Here is a 17,644-nt window from a genome sequence, read left to right as displayed (position 1 = left end):
AAAGATGTTTCCGTATAATCAAAGGCGTAGGTTTGATTTTGACATTGTTGGGGATGTAATAGCAGCCCCCACCCATTTTTGCCTTTATGGTTGACTTTTGACCACAATTTCATGTCATGTAAAGCATTTATTTATGATAGCCAAAACACTCTTAATTCATAAAGAGAGTTTTTATGTCAGTATGTTCAATAGACAATAATTACACAATTTTATGTAAACCCTTAACATTACAAATTAGCTTTATATACTTCATGATAGACATACATTCACAACTGGAAAAAGAATGTTTTTCAGGTACAGACATTAAGGTTTTTAATATTAACTTAAGTGAATCAATTTTGTTGCAAGTTAAGAGTAACTAATGATGACAAGGAGGCAGTTTAACAGAGACTGCTTAATAGCACTTAATAACAGGGGCTTCTTAATTACGCTGTTCCTCACTTTATTGTAATATCACAAATAAATTGGACCAATGATTATTCTGAAAGAAAACATGCCTCAGGACTCTAACTCTAGTAACATGAATCTAAACCGCATGCTCTTATTTCAGTGTTGTCTTTTAATTTTGTGGATATTTCAGCAACAGTTTGCTTTGTACATTCAGTTTAACAGCGTTAAGTTAAAGAAGGAATATTTTATTATTCAACTGAACTGTGCATGCATGTTTTAAACATTTATGTTCTCAAGTAATGGCAATGGTATGGCCCATTTTAGATACAGCCAAAATTACAACAGTGCTTTCATATAAATATATTTTAGTTATTTGATCAAAATTATTGCTAGGGATGATTCAGTAGTCACTGGATGTCGGTAGGGACATGTCTCTAGCATCCCTACTGAATTCTACGCCCTTGAGTATAATCAAATCTATTGTAACTCAATAACTCCAATAAAATGCAAATAACATATAAGATTAGAGGTTTTTGCTAGAAAATCTTTGTGGAACAAATTAGCCACAAAGAAGCAGATGGTGGCATAGCAGTGGCTTTCTTCTGACAGTGCACGTTTCTGCAACTAATTAAAATGCCAGTGGCATTTCTGAATGGGATAAATGAATTTAGCGTGGTTTAAATGTTGTAGCTTGAATTTCTTGGGCTTTTGGCTGCTGTGCTTCGTGAGGTTTCAAACTAATGACCCCCATCATGCAGACTCACTAATGATAATGAAGGGGTGTATCCAGCAGGTAAGCAGGTGCGCAGTGAGGCTGAGAACACGCACACACACATCAGCGCTAGCACATCTTTCATATTCAGATTTGCGTGATTAGCAGGCAGATGGCATGGCACCAGTCATCAGCCTCCACAGAATCTGTATGTATGCCAGTCATGACACCAAATCAAAAGCTTTAAATAAACATAGTGACTGTTGAGCCATAAACACCGTCTGTGACATTGTGATCCTTACTTCGCCTCTGGGGCATGTTCTCCATATTCTTCCTCCACCTTTTTACTTTTATTAAATTTCCAACTCTCAGTTGTATTCAAGTCTTCATTTTTAGAAAACTATTCCTTTTAAAAAAAGAAAAGACGTTTGTCATACTTTTCCTCATGACTTTACAAACCTGTATCTTGTTTCTATAGAACACAAGAGGAAGCTATTTAGCAGAATGTCCAAGCTGTTGTTTTCAGTAATATTGTATTGAATGTGCTTGTAGTGTACTTTATGTCTTCAGGGTTTATTAAAAAGAAGAAAAAAAACTACTTGCGGGTAATTTAATATTAATAATATAAAAGGCCACTTAGGTACTTAAAGGGAGTATACTTTTAAAAAGTGTGTTTTGTAATAGTGTCAAATTACAAGTTTTGCTTTAAAGTACAATTGAAATAATTATGTTTTAAATAATCTTTGTCATAATTTAAAGAAATACACTTATTTTCATGTTAATTAACATACTAAATTAAATGTAAAGTACTTGATTATAATTGTAACTGTTGTGTGTTAATTCAATATTACTTAAATGTTCTAAATTACTTAAATTATTTAAATGTTCTAAATTGCAACTTCATCATTACAAATGAGAAATTACAAATATATTACAAATAAAAACACACAGGTTTCAATAGAAGTTACATTAAAGTAAATTTTTGATACCATACATGGTCAGTACATTTGGCAGTGCACTTTAACCATACTTCAAAGACAATAGAACTAATTATGAGATTAATATACTTGAGGGCCTACTTAAGTCAGTCAAAAAAACAAACAAAAAAAAAACACTCTAAAGCTCAACTAATTGCATTTAATATAAATTCAAATTATAATACATTTTCATTTAATTGCAATTAACATGCAATTAAGTGCCTGGAAACATTACATTCAGGTCACACTTAAGTATATTCTTTTAGGTTTATTAATTCCACAATAAGTACTCTATATACAATTATGCTAAAGTGTACTTCTTTCTCAAGGCCTGTCACACTGAAGATTTTCAGAAATAATGGCTTGAGTTTCAGTCTGTTCCTCAAAGTTATTGAATGGCTTCAGATGACTTCACCTGCATTAAAATCTTGCCTTACATCCCTTTTGTTCTCTACAGAAGAAAGAAAGTTCGATTTGGAATGGCATGAGGGTGAGTAAATGATTTTATGTGCCATAAAATGATGTAATTTTTGGGTGAGCTGTCCCTTTAACATAATTTGATTTTGAACCACCCCTTGAACCAACACTGTCTCTGTGATCCCTCTAAGCAGTTCAGCAGTTTTCCCCTGTCAGTTTTAGTTCTCTTCCTCCAGAGACCTGTGTGTGTGTTGTCTGTCACTCACCCGGCACCCTCTGTCCATTCATAACCCTGTAACCTCTCGCTCCTTTTTTCTTCATCTTCCCTATCTATGCTGTCTGTGGCTTTCTCCTGTCTTTTTCCCCCACATAATCTCTCCACTTCCTTTGAAAATATGTTATTATTCTGGTCTCCAGAAATCTCTGTTGCTTTCAGGTGGGCGGCAAAGTGTTCTGCCGCCTCTGTCCTTTCAAATTTACCATTTATCGGTTTATTAATGAAAGTAATGAGAAACAGAGTGAGAGATGAATATGAAATACACATTTTAAGCAATAATCAAACAAATGAACGCGCAAGCACAGTCGGTAAGTGGTAATCCTAATGTGGCTAGTGTCCATTTACACGCTTTTCAGTACTGTTATGTCACCTAATTAATATTCATGAGCCAGGCTGATAAGCTCTATAATGTGTCCCCCCAGTTTCCAGATTGTTTCTGCATCTCTGGTTAAATCAAAAGAAATGGATCTGAATTCTCTCTCTCTGGCTCACTGTTTAGCAGCTTCTGTCATGAAATTGTCAACACTGGGCACTGGCAGCGTAAGTGCTGTACAACACCAAGTTAAATAGAACAAATTGTATCTCATCTCTCTGGAGGCCACAGTGCCGTTCCGCTAATCTTATCCGTCATATAAGGATGCCACATTCGTTCTTGTTGACTGACAGAGCAGGGATTTGCTTTAAACACGGAAATGCGCAAATAGTACATCCACACACTCAGCTGACCCCTTCCTCCGCTTGTAATTCCTCCTTGTGTCCTTTTTACTTTCCGGTATTTCTCATCGTTGGGTGCCAACAATTTTGAATGGTAATGAAAATGCTAATCGATTTCTTTCATCCCACTTATCATAATATGCTCAATGTTCTTATTGAAATGCAAATGAGTTTAGATCCCAACGTGAAAACATTTGAGTGAGAGAGCATTAATCAGCAGGCAATTATCTGTTTGTAATATTTAAAACCTCATTGCTGTCTTGCATCCGGAAATGTCAGTGCTTTGTTAATTGTCTTTTTTGCTGTGAGAGTGAGAGGTTTTGGACTAGAGTACCTCTCGTAGGTAACAGGAAATCCCTCGCAGTGCTGCTCCCATGGCTGTAGGAGAGGGAAACTGGCAGATACAGAGAGAGAAAAGAGACAGAGATGAAGTGAGCAGAGTCTCTGGATGTAACAGATGTGACTCTCAAATTGCCTTGTTCATACAACAGCAGATAAGAGCTGATTGAATGTCTGTAAGAACCATGCTGTTCTGAAATGAGGCAGAGTCCTCACTGTTGTTTATAATGTAAATTCCTGTTCCAGTTACACTTAATATTGACACATTTTTCAGGTTAAATAAATGAACATTACTTCCATTAACAAAGTAATTAATGTTCTGTTTATTAAAATGAAGTATATTTATGAACAAGTTCATGCTTTTTAAGCATTTTTACATTTATTCCAAAGTAATAACTATAAAAATGGTAAAACATTTCATATTTTATGTATATTTTATTTGTTAACAAATGTTCAGCTGTTCTTTTTTGGATCATCAATAATCAAAGCCCGGGAAACATTGTAGGTGTCATTATGGGCACAGACATATGAAGATGTACCTTTAATTTCAAGCTGATCGCTCACTAATAAACCCTTACAGGTTGTTTTCAAGTCATTTCAGGTTTGATTTTGACTCACCACAAGTAGGTAAACAACTTATTGTTTACTTATTTTTCAATTAGTCTTTTTGTTAACACCATTTTATTTTAATTCAGTGAGTGAGTCGTTTACTTATTTTTCAATGAGTATTTCCGTTAACACCATTTTATTTTAATTCAGACGTTTTTGCAGATGGGGAAGGTACGTAAAATGAGAGGGGAGATTTATCGTGTGAACAACGCAATAGGTCAATCACAGCATGATGGAGGCACTGCCTCTTCTCAGGTGAATTTTCCCCACTGATTTTCAGTGTCACTTTAGAAAAATTTGTTGATTTTTTTTTAATGTCATATTTCATAATATTTGTTTTATTATTGTACTGTGGATTATTTTCTCATCTGATTTCATCCTTGCCTACTCAGAGGAAATGCCCCTAATATGAGTAAAAAAAACAAAAATCAAGCTCATTTTCTAATCTCACAATAGCTGTGACTTCCTAAAACTGATTCAAGTAAACAATAAAGATGGCGGCGTTCTTAACTCGTTAAGGTCTTATCACAATTGACTTGTTACTTAATAAACATGTCCAGTCGAGGTGCAAGTTCATTCATCAATTCTAAATGAACCAACAGCAACTTGGAATGCATTTTATTTTTAGCTAAGTGTACAATACAGCATTTGGGCCGTACCCAAACTGCAAAATTGATAAAAGCAGATCTCTTGAAATACAGATCTTGATGTATAAGGTAACTGTGCAATACATGCAACTTATACTATTGTATTTTGTCCATGCAACTTAGCTAGTTTTATTTGAAATGAAAAAATAATAATAATGTCATACATTTCAACAAATTTACCATCAATACAAACACTTCATCCATTGTCTCTGCTATGTTTTCTCACTAACACCCCCCCAAACTTTAGGCTCAAGAAAATTCCTCTCGTCCAGCTTGTAAATACGATTTTTTATGATGACTTTAATGCACCTTAATCATAAAAGTATGTTAATTTGTGTCTTTTAAATTATATATCATATTACCAAAGCTAAAAATAGTCAAATTAAACATTTCCTTTTCTTTATGTTTTCAGCAGGGTTGAGAAAAATTCAGAAGTGAAGAATTGGTTCCATTTGAATTAATTTCACTTTAATTTAAATTAAAAGAATATCAATACAGGTAATGCTATCTATCTATCTATCTATCTATCTAATTGGTGAAGATTAGCTAGAACAAGCTTATATTAATTACATTCAGATCAGTCGTTGATCACAATGATGTTGCATTAACGTCAGGCACTGTTCTCACAGACTCAAACAGATTATGTGTGTATGTGTGTCTTACAGGTGGTGGATGTTCTAAACAGGTGTAGAAACGTTTTGTCTGGTCTGGTTTCACGCGTCGCAGGGCCACACGAGACTCTCCAATAAACTCATTATGAGTCAGTTTATCCTCATCGCACACCGATAACCTGAGAAAAACAACAACAACAACATAAAAAAGAAAGTGAGAGAGTTATTCAATTATACTGAAAGGAAAGCAAAGATAAACATGAAAGCTCTAAATGTAGTATGGGCGAAAGTGATAAGGCAATAAAAAAATAACGTCCGCAGAGCAGTAAGAGCTGAAAATGGCTCAGACTGAAATGTATATTTTTGAATGGGATTAGGATGATATTTCTGGGTCTGACAGTTTGGTCGGAGGTAAGCGGCTGCTCTTTTTTTTTCAAAGGTTTGCTTGCGTGTTTGTGGAACCGACACCCTCCTCTGCTCCTGTACTCTCCCTTGGAGATAAACGGCCAAATGACTTTTCTCTGACTACTGTCACCCTGCCATTGGAAAAAAAGGGCAAGTTTGAAAACACCAGCAGTCCCAGTCCCAGGTTGCCAGGGGATACTGTTCATTTATACCACGAGCACACAGGTAATTTTCTGTGGATAATCGCAGAATAAACCTGAGTGCTACAGTCACTTCACCTCTTGTGAGGATCCTTGGAGATGATGGGGCTGAAGAGCGCCTTTCAGTATTGCAAAAATATTCAACCTAAATATAATGCTGACTTTCCAAGACACGCACAACAGTAAAAAAAAAAAAAAAAAAACTGAAGGTTCATAAGCTACAGGAAGGTCTGCTAAGCAGATGCACTCTCTCTCACACACCTACACATCTACTGTCGACACAAGATATGCAGGCTACTGTCAAATCACTGCTCTCCGAGAGGAGAATTTTAAAGAAATATCCAAAATAGATTCACAGCCCACTTGGAGTCACCCATAAAGAGAGATTAAAGAATGCACAGATGTCTTCACTAACCTCAGAGTCTTCCTGAGCATATCCTCCTCTGTGATGCCAATGTAAGTAAGAGTCTCATTCCAAACAGGATTTAGAGAATTCCGTACCGTTTTGGTTTTCAGTTTATTAGCCTGTGGGTATAAAACATTGTGAATAAATAAAGAGTGAAGATTATATCTTAATATATTAATCCTCTAATATACACAAACACACTATCATTAAAAATATGAGGTCAGTAGGATTTCAGATTTTTTAAAAACATTTTTATTCAGCAAGGACACATTAAATTGATCAAAACAAAAGAAATGTTACTTGAACAGCAAATCAGCATATTAGATTGATTTCTGAAGGATCATGTGACACTGAAGCCTGGAATAATGATGCTGAAAGTTCAGCTTTGCATCACAGGACTAAACAAAATTACATTTTAATTAGTTATTTATACATAGTTATTTTAAATTGCAATAATATTTAGTTTTACTGTATATTAAATCAAATAAATGCAACCTTGTTGAGCATAAGAGACTTCTTTCAAAAATATTTTAAAATCTTACCAGCCCCAAACTTTTGAATGGTAGTATATAAATTCTATAAAACATTTTGAGTAGTATTTGTTTCTAAATGTAGTAGATATTTCAGAGGTATTTACTGTGTCATCATCACTTTGTCATGATTCATCATTTTTTATTAGATTTTCATAAATAAAAAACACAATATGGCCAAAAATATTTGGAAATTCGCTTTTAATTTATATTTTTGGCTAGACTCCTTAAAGCCACAGAAGGCAATTTTGGGACAGTTTGGGGAGCGTGCTTTTCTGTTCCAGAATGATAATACTGTGCACAAAGCAAGATCTATAATGAAATGGTGTAGAAAAATTTGACAGGCACAAAGCCCAGACCCGGCTCCCAATGAACACTACTGGGATGAATTGGAACGCAGACTATCAGTCAGGCCCCATCACCCAACATCAATGCCTCTCTGATGCTCTTGTGTCTGAATGAGAGCAAATCCCAGCATCCCATCCCAAGATCATCTCCCTATTAATTCCCATAGTTTCGAGAGTAAATGTTCAACAAGCACATGTGGGTTTGGTGTTCGGGTGTCCATGTATTTTTGGCCATATAGTGTATAAAGTGAACACTCATACAGAATTAGGTCATAAAGGTCAAAGGCCATGTTTTTTTGTTTTTTTTGGATGTAACAACCCTGAATGGTTAATATGCTTTATAGAAATCTATCCACTATTGTAAACTTCATGCATCGAAGGTTTAATTGCTCCAAACAGGATCTAAACTTGCCCACCTTACATGCTCCTGGTAGAAGATGAAGTTTGACATAAGGGTCTGCCAGACCATTAAAATCCATAGGTTTCAGACCCTACACCAAAAACAAACAATTTATTAGACAAGATCTGCTGAATAAAAAAAAATATAAAGAAACAACGGTATGGAGCCCTGTTGAAGTAGTACAAACTGCTAAATGGTAAATCACCTGCAGGTTTTGTAGTGTGAGTCACGAATAGGTGTGAGACAGACGTTACCTTGGCTCTGATGATGGTACAGTGGAGTGAACTGGTTGCTCTCTCATACCTCAGTTCAAATTCTAACGTCCCCAGTGCAGCTACAAAATAATAGGAATGATAAATACTAATAGCATCTATACCATAAAACCTGACAGAAAGCAGATTGAACAATCCATTATGGAGTACAATTATGAGGCATGCATATCTGACAGACAGTAAGATGGATGGCAACATTGCAAATTGCAATATTAAGCCTGTACTATTTATATTGCCAATGCAAAGTACATGCATAATATTGCACAATTAACATCATAATTCACATTTAATTTTTGCCAGGCACTGGCAACCAACAACAGTTTAAATAAGGTAATATGACAAACAAAATACCTTGCTATGTTCAATAGCTATGTATTCCTGCAAGGCATAGACCAGGTAGGGTGTTCATTTGTGGACTGACATTACCATATGGATAATATTGGCCTATTTAAAACAATAAAATACCTAATTATATTCCATTCTATACATATAACTTCCAAAATGTTTATGTGACCTGCTCCATCGTCGTTTTGTCCTAGAAGCACATTTTGAGTTGTAGCTATGAACAACTCAAAAACTCTTTTTTTGTGTGTGTGGAGAAATGGTCTCTTAAGATTCCTTTTCAGGCATTTTTGACAGGAGATTAATTTTCTGAGATTCTCACATAACTTGGAGATTTAAACACTACAGATAACCGGTTAAGTAAAATTATCATTTAAAATATAGTTTTATAGTTAATATAGTTATATAGTATATTTATGATTTTACGATTTGTTTTTGTCTAAATTCCTAACTAACAAGCAGCTATGGACATTGAATTACTTCAGGAGACATATGTTTTGTTAACGTCTTTCCACGGTTGAATTCCACAGCAATTATTTGAAAAATTATACATTAAATGAAGTTTCATCGTATCTTTCAGCATACCTTTGGAAATTGGACGCTCGGTCATGGTTTTATCGTGCTATATAAATAATAGTGAAGACGAAGAGAGATTATCGCATCTCTCGCGTTTCGGGTTGCCGTTTGAACTGACTGAGGCAGCTAATCTGTTACGGTTACGTCAAATTAAAGAGCGTCAAAACGCATTTATTGTTTGAATATTTTGTTTATTTACAATTATTTGTTTTATGAATTAATGTATTTAAAAAACGCTGCGGAGCTTGACGTCATATCACGACTGTCGCAGTGTCCAAAGTTCAGTGACTGCCACTTTAGGCATCGCTAAAAATGCATGGTCTCTCAAAACTCCCATTATGCACTCACATGTCACTTGCTAGCTAAGAGGGCACTGTAACTTATGTAACCTGATTATACTTTCATGATATACCTTACAGTTACAGTTGTGTATTGATGTGTGACTAAAGAGTTTGGATGGTGTGTGTGATCCTGTAGGGAGTTAAGCACACAATGTCATAACTTACTACTTTCATCGCTGTCTGAACTGCAGATGTCCACTGATGTCTCAATGCTGCTTGCTGCTGACAGAGTCCCACCCCCTCCTCTGGCCCCTGCCTGCAGAGGGGACAAGAAACCTCCACTCTTTCCTCCAGAGGCCCCAACCCCCGGGCTGAGAGCCAATGAAGAAGCAGGGTTAGGAGAGACAGGCTCAGCAGTCGGGGAGAGTCGGGGGAAATAGGCAGAGATCTGTCTAATTGGTCGTATGGGTCCGGGACAGACGTTTATGGCCATGTGTTCCTGGATGGAGATGGTGAGCTTATTTCCCTTACGCACCGTCATAGAGCTAAAGCAGAAAAAACTGTGTTATTTTGACACTTATTAGCCAACAGATAATCCAAAAAGACTTCAATTCAATTCCTCCAGAGCCGCCTACAGTTACAGGGATAGTTCACAGAAATTGATGACAATTCTGCTTTCATTTACTCACCTTCATGTCGTTTCAAACCTGTATGACTTATATTTTTCTATAGAACACTGTTTTTTTCTTCTTCATACAATGAAAGTCAGTTGGGTCCAAAACAACAATTGATCCCAATGACTTTCATTGAATGGACAAAATTAAAACTTGTTATTAGAATATTTTCTTTTGTGTTCTACAGAGGAAAGAAAGTCATACAGGTTCGGAACGATATGACTGTGAGTAAATGAACTGACCCGTACGTGCAAAAAACAATAACAAAGATGGCACGCTGCACACTGTCATTTGAAAGTGAACATGGAGGCCCCTGAAGTCACTGTTTACCTTCATTTATGTAATGGTCACCCAGTACTGGGCACCAAAAAAATAAAAATAAATAAATGTGTAGCCGAATTAAACAGAGGCAGAGTGAAAGTTTAAAATATTATTGAATATTTATTTAAACGTACAAAACAGGAGTTATCCAAACCCAAAAATGTAACATTAAGGAAAAAGTAAAGCAAAACTAAAGAAAACGATTCTTATTCAAAAAACATCCAAATTAGATTCAAACAATAATGCAAAATATCATCTTTTCAAAAATAACTTCAAGGGGGGGAAAAAAAGTACAAAAAGTAATATATAAACAAAATACAAAACACCTGCGGCCCTCTGACCACACTCTCCACTGCAGCAATCAACACAGACAACTCATTAAACAAAGACAAACACATTTATACTGGCGGCCAACACCATCAACAACATTACCCACGGGGAGGGACAAACTCACATACAACACTTTACACATTTTCCCATAAATATAGAGTCTAGAAGAAACGGGTTACCATAGCGTTCACAATAAATAATCTACTCTCTTATGTAATAAAAGATACCATTTACAATGCAATGAACAGGAAATAACAGAAGCAAATCGGCTGCGTTGACCCTGAAACACCCACGCTCAATTAACAATAGTAGATTCCTCGCCTTAGCGGAACCAAAAATTCCCGCCACCGTTCCCCCGTTGGAACTCTAAAATTATGGGACAGGCAATACTGCACAAAGACAACAGGTATTTCATTAACTCATTTTTACTAATAATCATAATAAACTCATGTAAGTAAACAGTCTCTATGTGTGTATGTGTGAGTTCATTTAAAACCTCAAGTCCATGTTAAATGTGTGGTCATTCTGTGATCGTCACAATTTATAAGATGATGTGCCGTGGAAGCCAGCGAATTTTGTGCACATAACAATAGGGAAGATGTTTTCCTACTATAGTTTTCCTTCAAGTTTTGCTTGTATGCAGCTGTCACCGTAACACTTAGGAGTACTAACACCTAGCTTTATCTCCATTGACTACCTTTGCAGCTTTCTTCCATGTTAACCAAGTGTCTGGAGAACTCTTTGGAGTGACTCCAGTAAGCACAGAATTTGTTGTTTTTGAGACTGTTTACCAGCTAGTTGAGCCAGAAGACTTAACATGTTAAACAAAAAAATCTAAACCGTGACAAAATCTTTGTGATTTATATCTTTGATCATGTAAATATATATCCAAATGCAAAACCTAATAAAAGAAAATGCTGAAAAGGCTTTTCTTGGCAACTAGGCATTGTGCAACCCTGTTTGTATATAGGGCTAAACTAAATCTGCCTCAGTTCTTTGGAATTTCATTTCATGCCTTTGATGAGTTTGTATGAATGTGAATGTGTAATTCTTATTGTTTTACATAGTCCATATATTAGAGGTGAATGCTGTTTACAGAAGAGTTATGAAAATACACTGAAAATATGTGCACATTAGTTGCTGGTAGAAAATATTTGAATAGCCATCAAATATTGCTAATTATTCATATAGAGAAATTTGCAGCAAATGCATCATTGTGCAACACAATTTGCATACCACATGCCAAGGCAACTTATACTGCTTGACTTAATCGTGAAAAAGAAGTGAAGGGTTTGTTTTTACTGCCGATTTGAGAGCAGGGGATGAATTTACATTTTATTAACAGTGCGTATTCTGTGCCGATGGTCTGAATATATAAAGGCCTATGAACTTGGTGTTAAAAGCCAAAATTCATAACCATCAAACTTTCCACATTTAATATATAGTTCAAAAGCAAATTCAACTCAGTTTAAGCATGTAGATCGCCCCAGCACTACACAGATCATTAGGGCACTTGCATTTACAGAAATACATTTAGTCCTACATTCTCCATTGTATGTTAAGGCAATTGAGTTTGAACCAAAGATCTTTTCTTGAGAGATCAAGGAAATGTAACATAAAGGCACTGGCAGGCATTTTACTGGATCTAGAGCCCTATTTTAGAAACCAGAACCAAAGGTCTCTTTGTTGAGCTTTACTTGAAAAGCTTTATACGTTAAATGACAAGAATAAACACATGAATTACAACTTAGATGCAGAGTGGAACTGCAAACTACAACACAAGAGCAATAGGCTAGAGGCTGTGAGCCTGAGTATGTACAAAGCAGTGAGGAAAGAGTGCGGCTGGAGGTTCAGAGTTGGAGGAGAGTGGGCGTTTGGATGCTGCAGCTTAAGAAGTTTGTGCTGAGCTCTAGCTTTAAGAACTCGCCATCTAAGCCCTGCTCTGATTTATTTAGAAGTCGTGAGCAAAAATATATGCTTGAAGCCAGAAGCAGTGCTTGACGATTTCCTCTTCCCTGCAGGCTTTCTCAGTCTTATTCAATGTAAATTGGAACTGCTGTTAAGCCTTTGTGTTTTCCTTTCTAAATTAAAGACCTTGTTCCAGAGACTTGTCCTTTAAACAGCCTTGTTCGTTGTTGTTTGTTTTGACAGACTGTCAGCTATGCATTTGAATACCTCCAGAGACTGAGATGCCGGACCTGCGTGCCACAGCACTTTCAATTCCGACCGACTCTTCTCGTCCTCAATGTGAGCCGAGCTCCAAAACAGTGCGGCGGTTAAGGTTTGTCAGTTTCATTAAGCACTTGGCTTAAAGCACCACTGAGAACCGCAAATGGAGCAGCTTCACAGAGTAAACCACAAAATATTATTTTTAGGAGTTACTGAGCTAGAACGAGGAGAGGATGAGGGGGAAAAAAGAACATGAGTGTGTAATTTGATGAGATACAGAGAGAATGCACTTTTGACTTATTTGTGGTTCTAGCCAAAACGTCTTGTTTCTGAGGGCACATTTCATATGCAAATAAAGCTCCCCTGAGAATGTTTCAGGGCGTTTGCAGCTAATCCCAGCAGAAATAATGAAGAATTTCAATCAGGGAGGCTAATTTTGTACTGTGGAAGAGTTAGCACCATTGTTAAGGCAGGACAACTAGGAACATCATCCCGGTCCCTGTGATAGGTCTCCAATTGAAGGGGATTTTAAACATTTTGATGCCACGCACCCCCAATTTTGATGGTCCACTTGAGAGGAAACCCTTCTTAAAATGCAAGGGCATGTATATATTATCATGTCTAATAGTTTTATTTATAAAAAAAAATATGGAAATTGGTGTATTAATATTTTAATAATAATATTACCATTAATATTTTCGTTTTTTATTTATATTTATGTATTTATTATACACTGCTAAGGTTAAGATTTTTTTTTTTAATTTGATACTTTTATTCAGTAAGGGTGCATCAAATTGGTCAAAAAAAAGTGACAGTGAAGACATAATGTTACAAAAGATTTCTATTTCAAATAAATGGTGAACTTTTATATTCATCAATGAATAAAAAAATATCAACAGTAAAGATGTTTGTAATGTTACAAATAATTTCTATTTCAAATAAACGCTGTTCTAACTTCCTATTCATCAAAGAATCCTGAAAAATGTATTATGGTTTCCACAAAAATATTAAGCAGCACAACAATTTCATCATTGATATTAATAAGAAATATTATATTAGAGTGAATTCTAAAGGATCATGTGACATGTAAGACTGGAATGGCTGCTGAAAATTCAGCTTTGCATGACAGGAATAAATTGCATTTTAAAATATATTAAAATAGAAAACAGTTATTTTAAATTGTAATAATATTTCAGAATACTACTGACTTACTTGCCTTGTTGAGCATAAGAGACTTCAAAAACATATGAAAATCTTACAGACCTCATAGATTTTAATGGTTGTGTAAATAAAACGAATATTTTTTATATTAATATTTTAATAATATTAATATTTACAGTATTTAACAGTATTTTAGTTTATTTTTATTTTCATTATTTCTTGTCCCAAAAAATTGTACATTTGGACAAAGAGTTTCAAGAGAAGGAAGAAAGCAAGAATAGGACGCATACTCATACGCTGACCTTTAAGGTAATTCTGGCCCATTTGGCCAAAAGCGCATCATTACATGCCATTGCAGTGATTTGTTCTTGCCAGTCCATCAGGCCGTTTTGACAGGCATCATGGCTGTCGCCACGGTGGTGGCAGGTAAGTTGTCATAATGGCATTGGTGCAGCGCGGCTAATGAGATCATGACACATGGACGCTAACAAGATTAGCGATTAGCACAGTACCTCACGCCAAGCACAATTTTTTTTTTCAGCCTTCAAATCAAATTTCTTCCCACCACCTGCTGTACATAATAATATGTGTCCATGATGGTTTATGAAGCCGGTTTGTTTCATTATTTATTTAAACATTTTCAATGATTTGCAATTCACTGGCTAGGACTGAAATCTGAAGATAGTTTTTCAGCTCTCAGAATGAGGGAAATGTCAATTTGCATCTAAAATCATTATATGACGAAATACGATTTCGGAAGAAATGATATGTGCACACTAGAACAAATCTGAATAATAATATAATTCTTATCAACTAAATGTGATTGTATCTTTTTTTTTTTTTCATCTTGCGAGACTATTTCTTCAGAGGTAACTGTGTGGGCTCATTTCAATTCAAACATGATTTTATGTCTTTCAGAAACTACCAAGCCAGCGGTGAATTAGAATTTAATCTAATTTACATAGACTTTATGTGTGCTTCGCTTGGCGGGCAACTATAGACCTCATTCCTATCACAAACTTTTAAGACATCTATTCCTTAAGCAGTGGTTTAACAAACCAAATGGCTAGTTAAGTCAATCTGGAATTAAATTAGCTATCTTGTTAGCACTGTTGTTTTTATGTCATCAATAAAAAAAGAAATACAAACTTGCAGTAAGTTGCATGCACAACACTGTGTTGTGGAAGCACGCAGACTCTTGCCTACTGCTTGCATTATGAACTGTGCGCATTGTGCACTAGCCCGCTAACTCTGTGAGTGCAGTCACAAAATGAATGAATGTCAGCGCTTGAGATTGGATCACAGCATGACATGAAGAGGCTGTTGAGAAGACGCCTCGGAGTGGGGGGTGGGATGTGGAAGTGAACGGAAGTAATGAAGAGAGATATTCCAGTACTGTAAATTACTGACATGTTTGGCAGTGTGTTGTCACAGTACATTATGACATTGTTGGCACTTGAAGCCAAACTCACATTATGAAACACAATGGCTAGATGGGATCTGGACTGCTGTCAACATGCTCACTAGCTGATTAAGTTAACTAGCTGACTAAGCTGCACAATACTTTAATTGTGTAACTGACACATGTATCTGGTTATACAGACCTGTTTTGCTCTCATTTAGTATCTCTGTCTTTTGTCTCATTCAGTCTTTAAAATTCTTGTTCGGTTCTCTGCTGCTTCTGCCTGGAGGCTAAATCTACACATGTTGACCCCCCCACCTCTCTCTGTCTGTCTGTCTGTCTGTCTGTCTGTCTATCTATCTATCTATCTATCTATCTATCTATCTATCTTTCTGTCTGTCTGTCCATCCATCTTTATATGAAGTAGACCTTTTCTTGATGGGTATTTTTGTTTGACACTTTGAATTAGGGAACAGATATTAACTATTAACCAACTGTTTTCCCTCAATAAACCCCTAATTACTGCTTATTGACAGAAAGTAAGGTAGTTGTTTGTAGAAGTTACATATAAAACTATCTAGATAAAAAATAATATAATAGATACAAAAATATAATAATACTCATCATCATCATCATTTAAAATCATTTAAATTTTTAAATAATAAATAGATAAATAGCAAGAATACAATTTTTTATTATCAAAAATATCTAAACATCCTTAAAAATGATCAGTTTATTTTATACTCTTTATCTATCTATCTATCTATCTATCTATCTGTCTGTCTGTCTGTCTGTCTGTCTCTAAACTCTCACTTGTGTCTCATCAGAGGTATCATGTTCTCTTTTATTCACACGAGATCAGTGGTTCTGATGAGAAGTACATCACCGTTTTACAGTCAGTCACTGTGTCACTCAGACACTGATGGATTACTAGAGTGAGCATGAGAGGGAGAGAGCGCAGTTGGCATCACACGCTTTCCACAAGAGCTTCAAAAATTTCTCATATCACAGTGTCACCAAGTGTCAGATTATTCGCATATCTTCCTGCTCTGTGCCAGAATGAAGTATATTCTCCCCATCCAAAATTAAGATTATGCAAAAACAAAACAGCAAATGAGAGTTGATGGGTGGAGGGGAGGTGAGAGAGAAACAGGAAGAGAGCGAAAAGGTTAACGTGCATGCATACATGAGTACATTAATACTTAACACACAATGAGTGCAGGTTGTGGAGGCTCACACACGCGGAGAAAAGGAGAGGTTAAGGGGACCAGCGGTAAACGGGTAGAGGAAACTTTGTTAATTTCATTTCCAAATACTAGGAAACACATTAACACAGCAAGAAGGGGTTAACAATGAACTGACTAATTACCAGAGAGACAGAAAGGGAGGGAGGGGTTTGTCAAGAGAGGGACAAACAAAAAAAGCAATAAACAAGGAAATGCCGGGAGATTAAATTGCATAATAGGTACTAGGAAGTTGCAGGCACAGATAAATAAGCAGGATTTTTTTCTTACCTTTGATTGTGTGAGTGTGAAAGACTCCCTCATAAACAAGTGAATTCCAAAGCACAGGGGTCTGCACTAACAGGTGGTGCAAGAGAAAGAGACAGAGGAAGGGAAAGAGAGAGAAAAAAGAGGAGGGGGAGAGACAGAGAGGGAGAGAGAGAGGAGGAGGAGGAGAGCCAGAGAGGAGTGAGTGTGTAGCATAACATCAGAGAATATATAGGATTACACATGCAGAAATGTGAAGAAGAGGAGGAGGATGAAGGATTTGGGAGAGAGGGAGGGAAGGATGGATGGGAGAAGGGGAAATTTGTTAGAATGCGCCATGGCAGGAGAAACGGTGGGATTGATGGAATGGAAAAGATAAAGTGTGTTTGGACTGAGCCACATGTGCTACAATTTCACTTGCATGATGGCTAATTCCATTTCCTGTGGGCATGTTTTCTGTTTGTTGTTGTAGTCTCTCTCTCTCGCTCTCTTTCTCCCTCTGTCAGTGTGTTTGTGATATTATTTTAGTCTACATGCATTAATCTCTGCTGTCAACATTAATAAGCAGGGCTTTTTATTAGTGACTGTATGAAGGATTAGAATTATCTTAAAGAGATATTTCACCTAAAAAATTACAATTTTGTC

General features: G+C 36.1%; 1 protein-coding gene across 1 annotated transcript in view; it reads right to left on the bottom strand.

The window, feature by feature from the left end:
* LOC107739394 (double C2-like domain-containing protein alpha) overlaps nt 1–17,108 on the bottom strand; it is a 30,892-nt gene extending 13,784 nt beyond the window's left edge. The window contains exons 1-7 of the mRNA XM_016551496.1: nt 17,024–17,108; nt 9,678–9,997; nt 8,236–8,315; nt 7,998–8,072; nt 6,714–6,823; nt 5,746–5,872; nt 3,822–3,881 (exon numbers count right to left, since the gene is read on the bottom strand). Of these exons, the coding sequence (XP_016406982.1) occupies nt 3,822–3,881; nt 5,746–5,872; nt 6,714–6,823; nt 7,998–8,072; nt 8,236–8,315; nt 9,678–9,993 (768 nt within the window). The 5' untranslated portion in view covers nt 9,994–9,997; nt 17,024–17,108. The remainder of the gene's footprint in view (nt 1–3,821; nt 3,882–5,745; nt 5,873–6,713; nt 6,824–7,997; nt 8,073–8,235; nt 8,316–9,677; nt 9,998–17,023) is intronic.
* Between the last annotated feature and the right edge of the window lie 536 nt (nt 17,109–17,644).

The sequence above is a fragment of the Sinocyclocheilus rhinocerous genome, unplaced genomic scaffold (genome assembly GCF_001515625.1).
Source record: "Sinocyclocheilus rhinocerous isolate Xijiao unplaced genomic scaffold, SAMN03320098_v1.1 scaffold2300, whole genome shotgun sequence".
Classification (NCBI taxonomy): Eukaryota; Metazoa; Chordata; class Actinopteri; order Cypriniformes; family Cyprinidae; genus Sinocyclocheilus; species Sinocyclocheilus rhinocerous.
Note: the sequence above shows the minus strand (reverse complement) of the source record. Positions and strands in the feature narration are given on the sequence as shown.